Source organism: Doryrhamphus excisus, chromosome 3 (genome assembly GCF_030265055.1).
Source record: "Doryrhamphus excisus isolate RoL2022-K1 chromosome 3, RoL_Dexc_1.0, whole genome shotgun sequence".
Lineage (NCBI taxonomy): Eukaryota > Metazoa > Chordata > Actinopteri > Syngnathiformes > Syngnathidae > Doryrhamphus > Doryrhamphus excisus.
The window spans coordinates 140986-162500 of NC_080468.1; the positions used below are offsets into that span (position 1 = coordinate 140986).

Consider the following 21515-nt stretch of genomic DNA (forward strand, 5'->3'; position numbering starts at 1 on the left):
ACAGCAAAAATGTTGCAAATTTGAAAAAATAGAGAAATGCTGCAACTTCACCAAACAAAATAGAAGTTAGCAAAGCAACCAGGGTGCCAGACAGGAGGGGTATCCGTCTTTAAAGACTTCAGAACATTTGACAGTATACACAATAAACAATTTTTAAGGGCAAATGACAAAAACAGCATCCCATTCATGTTCAACACTTTTCCATATTTTCACCATTTGGGGATAATGGCTCTCACTGTGGTTTGCTGGAGTCCCAAAGCTTTATAACCTTTATAACGTTTTCCAGACTGATACATTTCAAATAATAATTTCAAAGTTTCATTTGAAAACTTCCATTTTGTTTTGTTTCCGGAATCGGAAATGGGACTTGGTAATAGGTAATCCCCCCTCCCACCCCCAGGAGAATTTCAAGGACTTTATCTAGCTCAGGAAATAAGATCATTTTCTCACATTCACACTATAACAATAACAATAACATTCATTCATTCATTCGATTGCTGGCATGCTGGAGCCTATCCCAGCTGTCTTCGGGCGAGAGATGGGGTACACCCTGGACTGGTGGCCAGCCAATCACAGGGCACATATAGACAAACAACCATTCACACTCACATTCATACCTATGGACAATTTGGAGTCGCTAATTAACCTAGCATGTTTTTGGAATGTGGGAGGAAACCGGAGTACCCGGAGAAAACCCACGCATGCACGGGGAGAACATGCAAACTCCACACAGAGATGCCCGAGGGTGGAATTGAACCCTGGTCTCCTAGCTGTGAGGTCTGCGCGCTAACCACTCAACCGCCGTGCCGCCCCAACCATAAACAATAACATTTAAAATCGATTTAAAATGAGAGAATAAACATGGCAACTTAAGCGGATAGATAACTGTAGCAGATTTCCAAAGCAGGAAACTTTTGTTTCAGTACAGTACAAGGATCTGGAGGGTCCCAAGGACTGGGGTTGCCCAGAGCCCCCCCCAACTTCAATTGTTGAAAAATACTAGAACATGGAAACGTGACTCAACTTGGGAGTATGGCTTCAAACACAGCAAGCGCTCTTATCATCTTCATGTTACATATACTTGAGTTGAACACAATCTGTTATTTCATAAAGAGAAATAAGCGAGCCAGAGAAAAGAAATTGCCCCCCCTTTCCCAAAGTGTAACATGTGTATGCTGCATGCTAAACAAGCCCCGCGTCTGAGACTGCGCAGAATACCATAATGTAAACAAGACTTTATCTCAGACTCCACCCGCACAGCCGTGTTGCTGCCACTGACGATTACAAGCGGAGTGTAGAAACGTACCTGGTCTGTTTGGATGTGCATTTGTTACATAACATGCTGTGTAGCCGTACTAACTGCTTATTACAGCATGATGACATCACTAAGGTCCTCGCTCTGACGCCGCTTGGGATGATGGATGATATTATTCATTCATTCATTTTCTACCGCTTATCCTCACAAGGGTTTGGGGGGATGCTGGAGCCTATCCCAGCTGCCTTGGGGCGAGAGGCGGGGTACACCCTGGACTGGTGGCCAGCCAATCACAGGGCACATATAGACAAACAACCATTCACACTCACATTCATAACAATTTGGAGTCGCTAATTAACCTAGCATGTTTTTGGAATGTGGGAGGAAACCGGAGTACTAGCAAACTCCACAGAGATTCGAACCCAGGTCTTCGCCAGCTCCTGACTGTGTGGCTAACATGCTAACATGCTAACCACTTGGCCAAATGCAAAATTTGTAAATAGTTCAAGGTATTATTCATTCATTCATTCAGTCCAGTCACTGGGGGTGCTGGAGCCTATCCCGGCTGTCTTGGGGCAAGAGGCGGGGTACACCCTGGACTGGTGGCCAGCCAATCACAGGGCACATATAGACAAACACACTCACATTCATACCTATGGACAATTTGGAGTGGCCAATTAACCTAGCATGTTTTTGGAATGTGGGAGGAAACCGGAGTACCCGGAGAAAACCCACGCATACACGGGGAGAACATGCAAACTCCACACTTCTGAGGGTGGAATCGAACTCAGGTCGCAGGGGTATGCCGGAGCCTATCCCAGCTGAAAGGCAATGTACACCCTGGAGATGGCCGAGGGTGGAAGATTAAACTGTTCTAAAAATATTTCTATTCTTAATGGAGGGTAATCGCTGCTCCCAACCTTTGTTGCCTGTCTATGATGTCATCAGTGGGTGATTCCGTAGTTCTTTTACTAACTAACACAGTAACGCCACAAGTCTCCGCTTTTGGGTATCAATCCCCGGCTTCAAAATGTACGCTATGGACGTAAACTCGAAGCTTCGGAAATTCTGGAATGGACGTCTTGTGACTGTTTTTAGAGGGTTTTAGAGGGTTTTAGGATGCATAGCCATCCTGGTCCCATACGGTGTCCCTGTCTGTGTGGAGAGGCAGCTCAAAACAGAAACATCAAAGAGTAAATGAGTAGGCTCTGCATTACCGCCTGTGTTTCTGTATGATGTCAATGGGCCTGTTGACGGCACACGGTGATCCCCAGATGTTCCCGCTCCGCACGGTGATAGTCCGCTCCATGGAGTAACAGAACCCACAGTTGGTTGGCACACTCATGATTCCTTCGTCAGTCGTCAGCCTCCTGCTCTGGACCGCTGGCTTCTTCTCCTCGGCTCGGGGCTGCTCTCATGCCTGGAAACCCCAGGCAGGTTCCTCGTTCGTCCGGCTCTCTGCACCTTCTCTGGAGTTGTCATTCCCCCTGGCGGGAGTGGACCCCCCCCCCCCCCCCAGGTTCTAGGAGCAGTGGTCCCCGAGCAGAGCCGGTCCGACTCGGGTGATGCAATCCATGCTGGGAATGAATTTGGAATAAATGACTTCCTGAGCACCTGGATTCCTCGAGTGTCAGCAGCCCACTTCCTGCTGTCCGTCTTGTTTCTGCCCCGCAGCAGGTTTAAAAAGAAAGGCTTGCATCCCACTCAGTGGTGCTCCATTAATGGGTCCCCGGTGTGCATCTCGTCTTTGCTTCAGGTCTAAATGTGGCGCTGCTGCCCTCGCCCCCCTTCTGCCTTTGGATGTGTCTGCTCTCTCTCTCTCTTTCTCTCTCTCTCTCGCTCTCTCTCGCTCTTCTTCTATTTCACTCTGCTTCCTCCGCTCCCCTTCGGCTGCTGCACCTTTTAATCACACAACAAACACAAACAGGTCCTTCCTTTCCTTCCGGTCACTTCTCAGCAGAATGTGCGTGTAGATATAAACACTATATGTGTGTATATGTGTGTAAATGTGTGTATATGTGTGTATGGGCATGTGACCCAGCAAGTGCGTATGTGTGTGTGTGTGTGTGTGTGTGTGTGTGTGTATCACACACAAGGGGAACAAGTTTGAGTCTGAGGTCAGCGCTAAGAAAGAGGGCGGGATCCAAGCCAGCATGGGTTCTGCCTTCCCCAAACGTTTCAGCCATTTTAACCCCTTCCTGCTCTCTCGCCCACATATACAATCACAGGACGGGGATCTCCCTGTTATGATTTCCAGATGCAGCGTGTGTATGTGTGTATGTGTGTTGGGGTTTGTCTTTTTGACTATGTTGTGTGAAGAGATTAATGACGTGAGTATTACAATAAGGACGTACTACACACACATATACAGTATGTCCTCATGCACCAGCACACAAGGTCAGCCATAACCAGGGGCAATGTATTTTTGAAGACCAGAAATGTGAAAAGTAAATATGAAACTGTAGCTGCTCGACCTTCCGTGTGCTGCTTTGGAAAACTTAAACAGGAAATATTTGACACAAGATGGGGAGCCATGGATGGACATGCTATGTTCCCACAGTTTGATTCCTTTTATTAGTATTAGGCTTAAAGAATCATCCCGTTTAATGAATCAGGGGGCCACATGAACGATGGAAAAGTGGAAGATATTAGATGAATGGATAGTCAGTTTTATGGTAGCCGTCGTGTCTTAGAGATCAGAATTGATCCTAAGTTTACTTCAGCTGCCACCTCACCACAGGTACACGTGGTTTTAAGCGTTTCTTTGAGATCCTCATTAGAAAAAGTGTTTAAGGTAAGCAAACACACTAAAAACAGTAAAACTCCAGCGTGATCAGAGAAGTCACTATAAGACTGGGGTGTCCAAAGTGTGACCCAAGGGCCATTTGTGGCCCATAGTTTGTTATTTATTGGCCCGTGGCACAATGTAGAAATAGAATTCATTCATTTTCTACCGCTTTTTCCTCACGAGGGTCGCGGGGGTGCTGGAGCCTATGCCAGCTGTCTTCGAGCAAGAGGCGGGGTACACCCTGGACTGGTCGCCAGCCAATCACAGGGCTAGAAATAGAATTAAACACCAAAAAAATTGAATTATAGAGCAAAAAGGCAGAATGTGGTTGATACTAATAATTAACTTTATATGTTTTTTTCCAACCCGAACGCCCGATCCCTAAAAATATTTTATGTTTTGGTTTTTTTTTTTTTTTTGCATGAGAGGAAAAGAGAGGTGATGATTCACCTGCACAATAGAAGAGATCATGTTTAGTGAAGCCATGAAAACGACCACAAGGTATTTATATCTATGATATTTATATGTATAAGTGAATGTAATGTAAATCCATGAATCAGTTCCAGACACCCAACAATACTAACAAAAATATTTTTATAGAGAATAATTACAATTTTACATGCAAAAACTTAAGTGGAATAAGTGGAACTTATTGTTGATGCAGACATCAAATTAAATTGTATTTAGCACCTTCTAACACGCGTAACTTTCTTGGGCCCCGTGGTGGGTTATTTTACAGTCAGAATAAAACAGTGAGTCAACAACACGTGGGGTTTGGGAACTTGTTACGCTGACTTCAGAGACGATTGGTCGAAAACCGGGGTGTATGAAAACCAAGGTTTGCTGTATAGAATTGATCTGAATGACGTTATATAATTTGGTTGATAAATCAATGATAAATCAGTTCATGTTCTCATGAAGCAGCTCTGAAAGATACACGCAATTCTCAAATTAGTATATCTTTTTTTTCTTGGGAGAGCAAACCCTACAACTGCTGCGGCTTTTTTCCTTCTTGAAAACTTAATTATATGCTTTAATTTGATTTAAAGGCTCTGTGTTTGGAGCAGTCAAGAAAACTGCCATGCGGGGTAAGTCCTGCACAAAAAGGTCCAATTGTTGATGTAATTATGGTTAAAAATGTGTCGATATACTTACAAAACATCTAAATACATTAGGGATGCGGGCAAATGGTTGCCTCATGCCAACTTGATGCTATTTTTCTGGCCCTTTAGCTTCTAAAAAAAAATTCAAATGAAGTTCAGATTGAAGCTGTGACTTGATCATGAGACCAAACCACAACTGAAGTTTCTATGGTGGAAATCCATCTAAAGCAGGGGTCTCAAACTCAATTTACTTGGGGGCCACTGGAGCTCGGGTCTGGGTGAGACTGGGCCGCATCAGGTTTAAAAAAAAAACGAATTTATTAAAAACAAAAAAATTTTAAAAACTTTGCTTTGGTTCCAGTTTTCTACAAGAAAAGCTCTGATAAAACATTCCACTGTTCTCAAATATCTTACTTTTTATTTTTCTACACAAAATAAGATGAAAAATAAATAAACAAATCAAGAATAAAGAAAATCAATCAATCAGTAATGAATAAATAAATATAATAATAATAATAAAAGGGCAAATAATAAAAACTTAAGAAACCACATATAGTTGGTGGGTAGACAAATTATTTTTTTCAGATTAAAATGAACAAAGCATTATTAGAGCCCTGTAGACATGACAAAACACGACTATAGTCACATTTATACTCTTTTTATTTACAACATATTGCGCAACTGCAGGGTCTTGAGACACATGCTAACTCGCAAACTAGAGAGCTAGCGACCTAAACGGTAGCCTTCAAGTTATTTCCTTTAAACTTAAATAGCCAAAAACTTACCACTTCCACACGGATAGGGAGGATAACTATTAACAGTTATTTAACCTTTAACATGAACATTAATCAAACGTAATAATTTTTTCTGGGTACATGATACCATACAGCATCCATATCAAACTTGCGCGGGCCGCACTAACATTAAACTTTCATATCAAGGCGGGGGCCTCAAACTAGTGTCCTGCGGGCCACATTTGGCCCGCGGGCCGCGTGTTTGAGACCCCTGATCTAAAGAGAGTCCAAGACAAAATAGCCTCAATATTTGTTCAGCGCTCTAGTTGACATTCCTATGCAAACATTATTGGCACGGGACAATCAATCAATCAATCAATCAATGAACCATACAAACCCCATGAAGGAATGCATTTGCATTGAATTTTAGAGCAATTTCAACACTCAAAACGACAGTAAAACGGTTGCCGTATGAGAAGTTAACCAAAAAAGTGCATAGTCTAGCAGCCTTTGACAACAGCTGGCGCACACACACACACACACACACACGCAGGCCCAGTCTTACATGTACTGTATGTGCGTCAGCAGTGTGGGGGGGAGTTGAAGCTTGAAGAAACACAGACACCGACCGACTTCTGCTCAGGATCATCTCCTCAAACACTTGAAAAAGGCCAGTCAACCACCGAAAGTCCCATGATCCATTGCGACCAACTCGTCAGCGGAGGGTTATCAAAGCCATCAGGTCCATTATTGCAAAGGGGCCGTCATGACATCATGTGTTGGCTCCACACTGGCATGAGCAGCATTCCTGCATAACGAGCTCTTTTCAAAGTGTGTGTTGGAGCTGCTGCCTGTCAGACGCCATCATGTCTTGGGTTGTCCGACAAAGACAATGTGCTAAATGGAAAGGACACCAACATACCACAACCAGACCTCCACCAGGGACAAACCATCCGAATATGATACTGTTCCACTCCAGTACGGGTGGGGGTGGTAATGTACAGGACATTCAAAAGTGGGTGCAGGCTTTGCCTTCTCTTAGGGTCACAGTCCTCACTTGGCCTTAATGGACTGGAATGGACTGGACTTGACTTGATCCAATGTCTGGCAGAAATAACATCATCATAAAATTCAATACACACTATTATTGTGTCCTTTATAGGTGATTAGCAATGTTTCTATAGTATTTCTACAGATTAAGAAAGAATATTTTATTGGGAGACCAAAGTGGTAGAGTCATGCTAGGTACCGTTGGAAAGCTCATAACGAATGATGCAGTTGGGAATTGGTTCAGTAGGACGCACCATTGGAAAGTTATTCCAGAAAAATGTGTTTTCCAATGCCGTTAGACGGGTTCAAACAAACAAACAAAAATCAAAAAATGCATATCTCGGGAACCAAAAGTCGTAGAGAATAGTGCATTGTACCGTTGGAAAGCTTGAGGAGAGTTATGCAGATGGGAATTGGTTCTTAGTCAGTAGGACGCACCTTTGGAGAGTTATTCCTGAAAAATGTGTTTTCCAATGCTGTTAGACGGGTTCAAACAAAAATCAAAAATGGCATATCTCGGGAACCAAAAGTCATAGAGAATAGTGCAATGAACCGTTGGAAAGCTTGCGGAGAGTTATGCATATGGGAATTGGTTCTGAGTCAGTAGGAATGACCGTTCGAGAGTTATTCACAAAAAATGCTTTTTAGAGCGGTTTAGACCTTGTCTGAAACAAACCATAACACATCACACTACGCCATCGTGCAAATCTCCACAGGAGGCGCCAGCATGAGGCTATATTTATCTCAGTTACGTGAACCTTGGGGTATCATAGTAAAAGCTATCAGTGTGTCATGTCATGATTCATTAGCTTGCCATCTGCTAGCATGACGACGACGTTTGGGGCTCATGTGACCTGCTGACTGGCTGGGTGACAGACTTGGACTCACACATGCAGAAGCACATTTGTCTTACCTTTTTGGAATGCACACTACTTAAGCATACTATAGATCAGGGGTCTCAAACATGCTGGCCAATTGTGGCCCGCAGGAAACTAGTTTGTGGCCCCCGCCTTGATATGAAAGCTTAATGTTAGTGCGGCCCGCGCAAGTTTGATATGGATGCGGTATGGTATCATGTACCCAGAAAAAATTATTACGTTTGATTAATGTTCATGTTAAAGGTTAAATAACTGTTAATAGTTATCCTCCCTATCCGTGTGGAAGTGGTAAGTTTTTGGCTATTTAAGTTTAAAGGAAATAACTTGAAGGCTACCGTTTAGGTCGCTAGCTCTCTAGTTTGCGAGTTAGCATGTGTCTCAAGACCCTGCAGTTGCGCAATATGTTGTAAATAAAAAGAGTATAAATGTGACTATAGTCGAGTTTTGTCATGTCTACAGGGCTCTAATAATGCTTTGTTCATTTTAATCTGAAAAAAATCATTTGTCTACCCACCAACTATATGTGGTTTCTCAAGTTTTTATTATTTGCCGTTTTATTATTATTATTATATTTAGTTATTACTGATTGATTGATTTTCTTCATTCTTGATTTGTTTATTTTTCATCTTATTTTGTGCAGAAAAATAAAAATTATATATTTTATATATTTTATAATTATATATAATATTTGAGAACAGTGGAATGTTTTATCAGAGCTTTTCTTGTAGAAAATCGGAACCAAAGCACTTAAAAAGTTTGTATATTTTTCTGTTTTTAATAAATGCGTTTTTTTTTTTTTGGAAAACCTGATGTGGTCCAGTCTCACCCAGACCCTAGCTCCAGTGGCCCCCCAAGTTTGAGTTTGAGTTTGAGACCCCGGCTATAGATAATCAAATTAGCAAGTAAACAGCATTTTCTTATGTCTATTCTGTTCAGGGTTGCGTGGAGCTTAAGCCTATCCTAGTCAACAGAATACACCTTGGGCTAGATATTCTATACCGCTTATCCTCACTAGGGTTGCGGGGGTACTCTGGAGCCTATCCCAGCTGACTGACTACCAGTCATCAGTCACCAGCCAATCACAGGGCACACATAGACAAACAACCATTCACACTCACATTCATACCTATGGACAATTTGGAGTGGCCAATTAACCTAGCATGTTTTTGGAATGTGGGAGGAAACCGGAGTACCCGAAGAATGAGAGATGCCCAAGCGAAAATTCGAACCCAGGTCTTCCTGACCTCCTGATTGTGTGGCTAACATGCTAACCACTCGACCAGAACTTCTAATAATTGTTAAATACTGGGCTGCTCGTGAGTCAGTGAGTAAACTTTCAAATAATTGTAAATTAATACATTTTACAAATACTAAACTCATCATGTAGCAACTTAACACTCAAATTATATACCTGGGAAATATACAAACATGTACTACAGTAAACCTCGGATATATCGGAAATTCGCTCACAATGGACATAAAAAAGAACCAATTTTTCTGTAATGCATTTCCAATAAAAATTCATTGCATATATCGGATTTTTTATAACGGATTTCCCCTATTTCGGACAAAATCTCCAGTCCCGTTCCAATGCATTTCCATTAAATTTCCCTCGCATATATCGGATGGCCGCATCGTGACAGGCCGCTATACGACGTCATTTGCAGCGTTTGCAGCGTTGCCTGCGCGTCCAGGTACATTGGTAACATAGTCAAGGAAGTGCCTTTTTATAACGGATAAAATCTGATTTACGCATATACCGGATATAAATCCGATATATGTGTAAAACGGACATTTTCCAGTATACGCATATAACGGATTTCGCTTATATCGGACAAAACCAGTGGGAACAATTGAATCCGATATATCCGAGGTTTACTGTAATAAGAGTTTAAAATGAAAAAAAAAAAACTTGTGATGTTTTCCCATAGTGCATTGCGTCTGAGCCAAACATTCAGTGGGGCGCTGCAATGATGTCAGCCTCCCTCTGGTGGACAGAGACAGCATTGCAGCACCATCCATCATTCTCAACATGGTAAAAGAAACACAATGTGTTCACGATATGACATTTGTTTAAGGGAAGAGCTGCTACCAATATTGGTATCAGTTGAAACGAGTTAGTAATGAATGGCTGGACAATACCAGTATTGTATATCGGATATGGGTAAGCCAGTATTGAGCATTAAACATACAAGGTTTATTTTAATGCCACTTTTAAATGATTTAGACTTCCAAAGTGTTTCCTTTTAAGGGCGTACAATAAAAAAAGGTGTTATCTAAACAGAAAAGAAGTCATTGGTTTCAGCCTCGGGCAGAACATAAGTCTGTCCCCCCCTCTAGTGGTTACAACCAACAGTCATCTGACACTGTTGCATCACAGCTGAGTGTACTGAAACATGTTTTTTTTTTTTTTTTAAAGATGCACATGTTTTATGTAGGAAGTCTGTACCATACACAATCATTTAAAAAAGGTATTAGCTGATGTATGAACAAGATGTCCTGTAGGAGAAGGGCGGAGGGGGGCTGCTTGTAAATCGGAGCTGTGTTGGAGTTGTCACGAGCCGCTGATCCCCAAAGGGATTGATGAAGTTCTGGAGGCGATTGGGGAAATCAGTCATGCTGAAAGTATAGAGTACAGCAGTGACGCACAGAGCAGGCGGCCACACAGGCCATATTGACAAATATGTGTGTGCGAGCGTGCGTGCCGGGACCTCTGACATTGACACTGTCGTCCTTTCGTTGTGTAGCCTCACTTGACATGTTTGTTTGCCTCATTATGATGTATTATACTGGCATTAACGCCTTGTGTGTACATTTGAAGAATATCCCATTTTTTACTGTTTAAACTTTGCTCCGGTCTAACCACCGACTTCTCCCTGTGGTCATTATCTTCATGCTAAAAGCAGCACTATCACCTTCCACATCCTCTCTATCGCGACGCCTCCACCCTGTCGTCTGTGCATTTACCCGCTTTGTCCAAATTATCTCACATTCCCACTCAGTCAACTCTTGCACCCGTCCCTCTCCAACTTTATGGCCACAAAGTACCTGTATCTTCTTGTGATATGTTACGACGTAGTATTACAGCGACGCTGTTGGAGCCTTAAAAAGCTACACAGCGATAGCTATGGTGTGTGTGTGTGTGTGGTGTGTATTTGTGTGTGAGATGAAGCGAGAGAGCACAAACTGAATGGTGTCCCGGTACTGTTGGTACAGTTAAGAATAGAACCATCTCTGTTCAAATGGACACATCTGCAGCACAACACGTTTCTTTGTGTCCAACGGCATCTTTGACAACTATACGGTGGGGCTTCGATTAAACATTAGTTGAAATACTCAGGGCAGCCAGGGAGACATCTTCATGTCCAAATCAGGTAATAAGAGAATAAAAGGCTTGTTCAGCTCCTTTCTGTGGTTTACAGGCCCGTTCTTTGATCTCCTCATATGATCCAAACATGCTGGAGGAGATTGGATGACACTCTCAAGGCACATGTCTTGTGGCCACAGCGCAGAAAAGGTCTGCTTGTGCACTTGCATGGCAGCAGTCTTCCAACAGCCCTTACAAGGACGGGTCGTCTTTTGGACGTCTGCGACAATGCATGGTAATTTTACATTACATTAACATTATTTTTAGAGTGTGATTCACTTGCTGACTGGGTCAGCCATCTAAGGACGTCCAAACTGTCCTTGATGGCCATCAAAACGTGCCTCAGCAACACCTCAGCTTGGCTTTTGGTCAACAGAGCCCAAGGAGGAACATCAGTGGACAGAGGCATTGATCCACAGAGCCCCCCCCGCCCCCCAGGGCCTCGGTGTCATAACCAGCCAGAGTACCAACAGCACCACAAACACCCATCATCACAGAACCAAGCAATCGTATCGTAAATAGTTTGGGTTTTCGAGAGACATGAACCGTCAAAAATGTGGCTACGTACCCAATGCACGAGTGCCTGCGGGTGGAAAAGTTGCCCGGCATCTTCCTTGAAAAGCGAGAGTCTTTGTTCATCATTTTATTGTAATGGCGAGAGTCGAAACGGCAATTTCGGAATGTGAGGGTGAAACTGCTGTGAAAACCCACCACATGCCGCGTGCGTGGTACCTCGTTATGTCGCCACGAGACACGTCTCCTTTGACGGGACTCTGAGATACAAGAGAAGACAGCACAGCAGTCTCGTAAACTCCGGCAGGATTTGAGCCGAACGCAACATTAAGGCAGGTTGTGTGAATCCTTCTTGGTATTTCCTCGATTTTGCTACAAGTGCTCCGTGCAGAACCAACAGATCAGTGTGCAGCAAGGTGGACATTCACTTGGCTTTTCGGTGCAGTTGTTCTCATGGAAGCGAAGGAGGCACAAATGTTCAACACATGCCTAAAAAGGCAACCAGCTTTGACGGCTCTCATCTCGGAAACCGGAGATAAGGGTTCAGGGGTGAAACCCACGCAAGCGCGTGAAAAAGAAATGACACCTAACTTTTCAGCTCATCGTTCAACTGTTCGTCTTTTTGACTTCCAAAGTGTTGAAATGGATTCCCGCCATAGAAAGATCCCACCGATCTTGAAAGAAGAATTGGCAATGTGATAAAAGAGGTTCCCTTCTGAGCCAACAGCAACAGGCCATGCAGAGTTAACCTTACTGGGGGGGGAAAGTCAGCGTTTATAATCCCATCGGATGCTCCCCGGGGTGCAGCGTCCCACGAAGTCCTTGTCAGAGGGACAACAACCAGCGTCTGCTCCCTCTTCTCGTCTCTCCTGAGAGTGGTGGGACCAAACCGGGCTTGAAACAACAAACAACACTATCTCCCCAGTGTGCGAGAGACAGAGAGAGACACTGTTGGGGGAGTGACGGGGTGGGGTGGGGTGGGGTGCAGGCCAGTTGAGAGAGGTAAGCACGAATGAGAAAGACTACGTAACGAATAAGTGGAGTGATCTTATACAAATGAAGGCCCTGAAAAAGTTGTTGTGTTCTAGTCCACGTTGGCCGATTTCGTGTGAGCATCCTGCCTTCAAGCCAGCGGTAATGACAGCGCCCTGTCAATCAATACTTCAATATTGTATGTGTGTTTTTTACAAAAGTTGATTCTATTCCCCTCTTTAATATTGAATTCTTCTCTCAACACAATTACATAATCCCGCTTCTTTGCACCATATCCAAACAAATGCACGCACACACGACAATACACTTTCAGTAAATAAAGCATTCAAGTCAGGAAGCGTAGTAGAATCACACCAACGTCAACACGACTGGAGGAACCTCAGCCAAAACATACAAACTACTGAACATTGCACCGTTTGCAAGCAAACTGTCCTCAAAGGGTTGCTGTTGAAAATTAATGTCTTACACCAGGGGTCTCAAACATGCGGCCCGCGGGCCAAATGTGGCCCGTAGGACACTAGTTTGAGGCCCCCGCCTTGATATGAAAGTTTAATGTTAGTGCGGCCCGCGCAAGTTTGATATGGATGCTGTATGGTATCATGTACCCAGAAAAAATTATTACGTTTGATTAATGTTCATGTTAAAGGTTAAATAACTCAAGACCCTGCAGTTGCGCAATATGTTGTAAATAAAAAGAGTATAAATGTGACTATAGTCGTGTTTTGTCATGTCTACAGGGCTCTAATAATGCTTTGTTCATTTTAATCTGAAAAAAATAATTTGTCTACCCACCAACTATATGTGGTTTCTCAAGTTTTTATTATTTGCCGTTTTATTATTATTATTATTATATTTATTTATTTATTACTGATTGATTGATTTTCTTTATTCTTGATTTGTTTATTTATTTTTCATCTTATTTTGTGTAGAAAAATAAAAATTAAGATATTTGAGAACAGTGTAATGTTTTATCAGAGCTTTTCTTGTAGAAAATCGGAACCAAAGCAAAGTTTATTCATTTTTCTGTTTTTTAATAAATGCGGGGTATTTTGTATTTTTTTTGGAAAACCTGATGCGGCCCAGTCTCACCCAGACCCTAGCTCCAGTGGCCCCCAAGTAAATTGAGTTTGAGACCCCTGTCTTACACCATTACACCACTACGACACCTGTCCAGGTCTTCACGCCAACTTAAAATAATCAATGAATCTGATTTCTATATACCAGAAAATCTTTGAACCGCCCTCAGACGCCAACACGTTTATATTTGTTTTTGCATCAAACCTTGGTTAGAGTACACCCCAGTTAGTGTGCTTTTCAGTTAAGGTCAGAAATCTGTGCTTAACTTTTGCCTCGGTTTGCGTACATCTTCCGGTTATGTTAAGGAAGCCCAGCCCTCTGTGACATCACAACGACCTCTGAAAACGAGCCTTTTGAGCCACCCCAAACTTCTCTTAGGGCTCACTTCAACACAAACCTCATTATCTGAAACTTTAGCATCGTTTAAAACGAGAATACAACATTTTATCAACATTTATAGGTCAAAAAAGGGGGAAAAGCGTCATAGGTCCCCTTTAAAACTGGGCTTTGTTGCTTCTGAGAAAAAACAAAAGTCAAGCGTGACATGCGCTGTTGACTTCCTACTACTGAAACTGATTGTAGCAGGGCTAGGATTTTACTATCTCAGACTGACTAAAGCAGGGGTCTCAAACTCAATTTACTTGGGGGCCACTGGAGCTAGGGTCTGGGCGAGATTGGGCCGCATCAGGTTTTCCAAAAAAAAGAAAAAAAACGCATTTATTAAAAACAGAAAAATGAATAAACTTTGCAGCCTCGTGAGGAAAAAGCGGTAGAAAATGAATGAATGAATAAACTATGCTTTGGTTTCGATTTTCTACAAGAAAAGCTCTGATAAAACATCTGATCTCAAATATCTTACTTTTTATTTTTCTACACAAAATAAGATGAAAAATAAATAAACAAATCAAGAATAAAGAAAATCAATCAATCAGTAATAAATAAATAAATAAATATAATAATAATAAAACGGCAAATAATAAAAACTTAAGAAACCACATATAGTTGGTGGGTAGACAAATTATTTTTTTCAGATTAAAATGAACAACGCATTATTAGAGCCCTGTAGACATGACAAAACACGACTATAGTCACATTTATACTCTTTTTATTTACAACATATTGCGCAACTGCAGGGTCTTGAGACACATGCTAACTCGCAAACTAGAGAGCTAGCGACCTAAACGGTAGCCTTCAAGTTATTTCCTTTAAACTTAAAAAAGCCAAAAACGTACCACTTCCACACGGATAGGGAGGATAACTATTAACAGTTATTTAACCTTTAACATGAACATTAATCAAACGTAATAATTTTTTCTGGGTACATGATACCATACAGCATCCATATCAAACTTGCACGGGCCGCACTAACATTAAACTTTCATATCAAGGCGGGGGCCTCAAACTAGTGGTTTGAGACCCCCTGGACTAAAGAGAAGAATCGTGACTTAAATCCACTTTTCATAGGGAAATTCCATTTGACAAGGTGTATCAGGGGTGGAAAAAAAGGTCTTAATCAATTTGGACAAGATGTGAAAATAAATTGTGCTCCCTATGACATTTATTTTCCATTGGATCCTGGGTTTGTTTAATGTATCCTCCTTTTGCCAGCAACTCCTGCAGTAACTTTTGTGACATAAGTAGACACGACACATCGCCTTAGATGACTCCTTGCAGAACCGGTCACTTTAAAAGCTGCAACTCGATGTGTTCGATGGTGAGAGCGAGCTTTGAAATGGTGCCCCCCCCCAGTCTGGCTAATATTTGGATTTTCAACAGACACTTGAATATCGGAAACAGTTTGGCAGCCGAGTTCCAACAACTGTCAAACTTGTGATGTCTTCCCGTTCTTTTGCAAACGCAATTTGAGTTTTCTTAGAGGTTCTGGTTTCTTTAGGAAAACTCATTACTCACTAATAAAAGTCAGGAAGCATATTTACAGCACTGACTACATTTCTCCCTGGCTTTTAATTTTTCTATCAGATATGTTTACTGGAATATTCTGCGCCTTTTATCCATGTACGTACGTCAATGAGGGAAAGATAATCATTGACAAAGAGGGAGGAGGCATCTGTGCAAACTGCTCCAACATTTCCATTTCCCTAAAGGCTTCCCGAAGGCGACTTCGCCACACTAACAGGGGAGGGACACTGCATTTTTTTGGTGCAAATGAATGTCTGCAGGACCCCCCATGGGGGGCGGGGGGTTCACAGACACGTGGCCTGTTAATTCATCATCTCCAAACATCAAGAGGTTAGTTTTGATGAGGGCTCCAAGTGACCACATGACTTGCATTAATATTATTGACTGAGTAAATGTTTAATGTGCATTCAAGTCCTCCAGTCAGCCAGATGCAACAGCAGATCATAAAAGTTCACGCTTGGGAGTTTACCGACAGCCAACACAGCTGTGTTCATCCCGAATATCGTGTACGATTAGATGAGCCTACACGGTGCAGGTTTGCTTCACGAGCACGTGGTTGGAGAAGAAAGCGGGCTGTGTCTTCGACACAACAGTGTTTGCGCGACAAAGTGGAACAACACACACAGCTGATTCAGCGACAGCAAGCATGGAGTCATGGAGTCGTGTGTTTGCGGAGGTAATTCCAGTCGGGTGGAAAAGGTGAACAAAGCTTTGGAAAAACACTCACACCTGTTGGATACTCAGCACTAAAACGGACAGCTGGAAGAAAAATAATGAAGCAAAATGGGTCATTCCTGCGACTATTTCCTTAAAAAAAAAATTTAAAAATTAAAAAAGAGCAAGAAAAGATATCAGCATTACTTTATAAAAATGCTAATCTGACATAGCATATTTCCCGATGATGATGCACTCTATTAAAGCTTGGCAAACGTGTGAATTCCTTAACCTGAGCTTGGCAACGCAACACTTTATAATCCGCTGGCCAAAAATAAATCAACAGCAGCAGCTGAGAAGACCAGAACAATGTACCCCTCCAACTACCAGCTGGTCTGCTGGAACAATCAGCAGAAGATCAAGTCACAAGACTGGGAGAAAAGACTATTGTATGTATACATATTTACAAATACCTTCTTATTAGCACAAATTGACCAATGCTAACTATTTTCTAGATATGGACTCTACCTGGGCGTGTGTGCCAGGGTGAAGCGGCGCCTCTGGAGGTTAATGCTCCGGGCCATCATCATCTTTCTGAAGAGCAGAGGGGAGTTTCGTGGGGATCCACGTGGGGAGTCCTTGGGCGAGAGCTTCGGGGACCCACCGGGTGATGCCGTCTTTGACCTCGGAATGAGCTGAATGATCGGTAGTCTTCTTCGTCCCCGAGGCCAATCCTGAACTTCGACCTGCTCATCCTCAGAGCTCTCGGAACACAAGTCACTCATGATCAGCAGAGGATGGTCGTCAATCAGGCTGCGTTAGCTGTGACGTCGGTCTGAGGTGCCTTCCCTAATTTGATTTTCACATTAGCAGAACGTGTGGTGATATGACGTACCGCAGGGTCGAGTTTGTTGGTGTTTTGAGTCCAAATCCTGTTAGAAGTCAGTGCCTCCGATCCATTCCGTGCATCTAGAAACTTTTAAATGAAAAACTCCAAAAAGAGATCCTCCATGTCTCCTTGCTGAAGAAACATGTGTGCATCCATCACACATTGGACTTGGTGTCCTCTTTGTGCCTCCTTCCTGCTCCCAGGCTTTGTTTACATTACTGCTAAGCCGTCCCCTCTCTCCAACTAAATATGGACGTCTGATTTACAGGGAGCACAGCCATGACAGATCACCTCCATGTGCGTCCCATTGGCCCGTTTTAACCCCCGGCCTCCCGCTCGCCTTCAAACCTAAACGGGAATATTGCTCATCAAATTCAAAACTTCCTTATTCAGTCCAATTCCGACGAGGCTTGGCTTGAGGCGCCTGCTTGCTGGGTGCTTTCACGTCAACCGAATTTGCATAATGAAGCTTCTGACTGTCTGAGGTGCTATTTGTTGGAGGATTGCCTATTTCCATAGAGACAGCCTCTTTGCCGTTCACATGCTCCCAGATTACCAAGAGCAGTCACATGAAGCACCTCTGACTATTAACAGCTCCGGAGAGCATGGGTGCTGTCACGATGGCGCTCTCTATCTGTGACCAGAGGCAATATCATCTTCACCAGCCACCCCCACCCCCCCTTCCTCGCCCAGGCAGGCCGTCTATTTGTTTTATGGCTGAGGAGCAAGGAAAGGGTCCCACGTGATGAAGGGATCTGCTAAGACGTGAACATGAAGTGAAGTAACCAAACGAGCTGGAGGATCTGACACAGGGCAGAACTTACGACCAAGAGAGAGAAATAAAAAGATGATGGTTTCAGGCATTTACACTTATAGCTATTGTACAGCTATAGCGATATATAGCTATTGTACAGCTATAGCTATATATAGCTATTGTACAGCCATAGCGATATATAGCTATTGTACAGCCATAGCTATATATAGCTATTGTACAGCCATAGCTATGTATAGCTATTGTAAAGCTATAGCGATATATAGCTATTGTACAGCTATAGCGATATATAGCTATTGTACAGCCATAGCTATATATAGCTATTGTACAGCCATAGCGATATATAGCTATTGTAAAGCTATAGCGATATATAGCTATTGTAAAGCTATAGCGATATATAGCTATTGTACAGCTATAGCGATATATAGCTATTGTAAAGCTATAGCGATATATAGCTATTGTAAAGCTATAGCGATATATAGCTATTGTACAGCTATAGCTATTGCACAGCTATAGCTATATATAGCTATTGTACAGCTATAGCGATATATAACTATTGTACAGCTATAGCGATATATAACTATTGTACAGCTATAGCGATATATAGCTATTGCACAGCTATAGCTATATATAGCTATTGTACAGCTATAGCGATATATAACTATTATACAGCCTGGATTTCTGGAGGACGACGATGTGTGCTTAGAGACGGAGGCAGTCCCAGAGGCTGGAAGCTGGAAAAGGGTCGACTTTCACGACGTGGCGAGCAACAGGGTGCATTAATGTCAACTGTTAGACATGCAAATATGCTAACCGATTCCATGAAATGAGACTTGTCTTTTGGGCCTGCAGTTGCCCCCTGGAATAAACACCTTGAAGCTGACAAAAATGAAGCAATAAACAGACAACAGTGGTGGCCGAACAACCGCAGCTAGCATCACAAACTCCTTCTCCCGCTGACTGTCCTGCTTGCCTTGCAGGCTACCTGAGTATCTCTCACTTGCACACGCCACACTTCCACCAGGGGCCTTCAGGATGACAACCACACTCAACAACCCCCCCCCCAAAGTACAACCAATCACCTAGGTCATATATTAAGTTGAATACCTAGTGCAGGGGTCTCAAACTCAATTTACTTGGGGGCCACTGGAGCTAGGGTCTTGGAGAGGCTGGGCCGCATCAGGTTTTCAAAAAAAAAAAAAAAGCATTTATTAAAAACAGAAAAATTAATAAACTTTGCTTTGGTTCCGATTTTCCACAATAAAAGCTCTAATAAAACATTCCACTGTTCTCAAATATCTTACTTTTTATTTTTCTACACAAAATAAGATGAAACATAAATAAACAAATCAAGAATAAAGAAAATCAATCAATCAGTAATAAATAAATAAATATAATAATAATAATAAAACGGCAAATAATAAAAACTTAAGAAACCACATATAGTTGGTGGGTAGACAAATTATTTTTTTCAGATTAAAATGAACAAAGCATTATTAGAGCCCTGTAGACATGACAAAACACGACTATAGTCACATTTATACTCTTTTTATTTACAACATATTGCGCAACTACAGGGTCTTCAGACACATGCTAACTCGCAAACTAGAGAGCTAGCGACCTAAACGGTAGCCTCCAAGTTATTTCCTTTAAACTTAAATAGCCAAAAACATACCACTTCCACACGGATAGGGAGGATAACTATTAACAGTTATTTAACCTTTAACATAAACATTAATCAAACGTAAGAATTTTTTCTGGGTACATGATACCATACAGCATCCATATCAAACTTGCGCGTGCCGCACTAACATTAAACTTTCATATCAAGGCGGGGGCCTCAAACTAGTGTCCGCGTGTTTGAGATCCCTGACCTAGTGCCACTGACGGTCACTCAGTTTCCGAATGTGCAAGATGTATGGTGCATTCAGGGTACTATTAGTGGTGTATGCATGACCAGGCTATTAATAATAAAATGCATTATAAATGCTACCAGGGGTGTTTGTTTTACTTCAGCCATTCAAAGGTGGACTTGCTGGTGTGTTTTGGATCATTGTCCTGCTGCAGAACCCAAGTCGGTTTCAGTTTGAGATCACCGACAGATGGCCGGATATTCTACTTCAGGATAGGACAGCAGAATTTATCACGTACCATTTATCACAGCAAGTCTTCCAGGTGCTGAAGCGGCAAAACAGCCCCAGACAATCACACTACCACCACCATATTTTACCGTTCTTTTCTGGAATGGGGCAAACTTTTATGCGCACGTTCGAAAAAGTTCACCTTTTGTCTCGTCAGACCACAGAGGTCTTGGGGATCATCAAGATGTTTTCTGGCCTTAATGTTCTTTTTGTTCAGCAGTGGTTTTAGTCTTGGAACTCTGCCATGGAGGCAGTTTTTGCCAAGTGTCTTTCTTATGGTGGAGTCATGAACACTGACCTTCATTGAGGCAAGTGAGGTGCAGCTCTTTTCCATCCCTGTATTTTTTTTTTTACCATAACTTATGTCAAATTTAAGCAACTGTCCTTTGAATGCCACAGCATCCTCATCTCAACACCCAGAACCGAACAAAGTTCTCCAGTTCTTGTTGTCTGTACATTCAAGTTCCTAATTCTCAGTGCTCAACAGTATGACTTGACACAGAACATCTGGAAGATCTGTTAAGAAGTTTTTGGCTGCAAAAGCCCCTAATGGGGCATGCAGTGGGTTATGACCATGGTGGGATGTTTATATTTAGATTGGAACAAAGCAACTGACCAAATATAGAGGCAAAAAAAAAAAAACAGTTGTAAAGACAGCAAAGCTAAATGTCAACACTGATAACTCCTGTAAAAGGGGCCCTCATGTGCTTTTTGCACTTTTTGGACCTATAAATGTTGTATTTTCAAGTTAAACGATGCCGAAGTGACAGATATTGAGGTTTGCACATTTGGAAGTGAGCCATCAAAGACATTTTTGATGGCTCTGCACGCTTGTTTTTTTTCCAACATCGAGTTCTACTGACATCAGTCCGATCCGGACTTCCTTATATGGGCTGCAGTTGGCCTGCACTCTGTAATCACGGACCTACGTATCCGGAAGACCCTGGGAGCGCTCGGGGGTGTGACCCATCACAGCGGAGTGGCTGTACCTGGAGGAGGGCCAGGGGTGGAGTAAATTAAACAGCCCGTTTGGGTCCAAAGCAGGACGTCCATGGAAACACTACAGAAAGTTGCAGAATCTGGAAGCTCTGGAAAGCTTTCTGTATGGGTTATTGTGTTTCGCTGCTCTACAGGAGTTCACGATTCAATACAAAGTTGAATTTCTCATAACTACTAAGTATTTCTGTGCCTTGGTACCTCAAACATTGATATTGATATCTAAATGCTAGCTTTGCTAATTCATTCATTCATTCATTTTCTACCGCTTTTCCTCACGAGGGTCGCGGGGGGTGCTGGATCCTATCCCAGCTGTCTTCGGGCGTAAGGCGGGGTACACCCTGGACTGGTCGCCAGCCAATCACAGGGCACATATAGACAAACA

The 21515-nt window shown here is 42.5% G+C and overlaps 1 protein-coding gene across 6 annotated transcripts in view; it reads right to left on the bottom strand.

Moving 5' to 3' along the window:
* The window catches only part of LOC131126471 (cAMP-specific 3',5'-cyclic phosphodiesterase 4D-like), a 63636-nt gene that overhangs the window by 36276 nt on the left and 5845 nt on the right, over window positions 1-21515 (bottom strand). The window contains exon 1 of one of the 6 annotated variants that reach the window (XM_058069046.1): window positions 16861-17839. The exons of 2 other annotated variants lie outside the window; for them this stretch is intronic. In XM_058069046.1, the coding sequence (XP_057925029.1) occupies window positions 16861-17117 (257 nt within the window). In that variant the 5' untranslated portion in view covers window positions 17118-17839. Of the gene's footprint in view, window positions 1-2472; window positions 5131-11743; window positions 12926-16860; window positions 17840-21515 lie in introns of those variants that run through there. 3 more of the 6 variants (XM_058069049.1, XM_058069051.1, XM_058069050.1) reach the window with 3 other exon arrangements.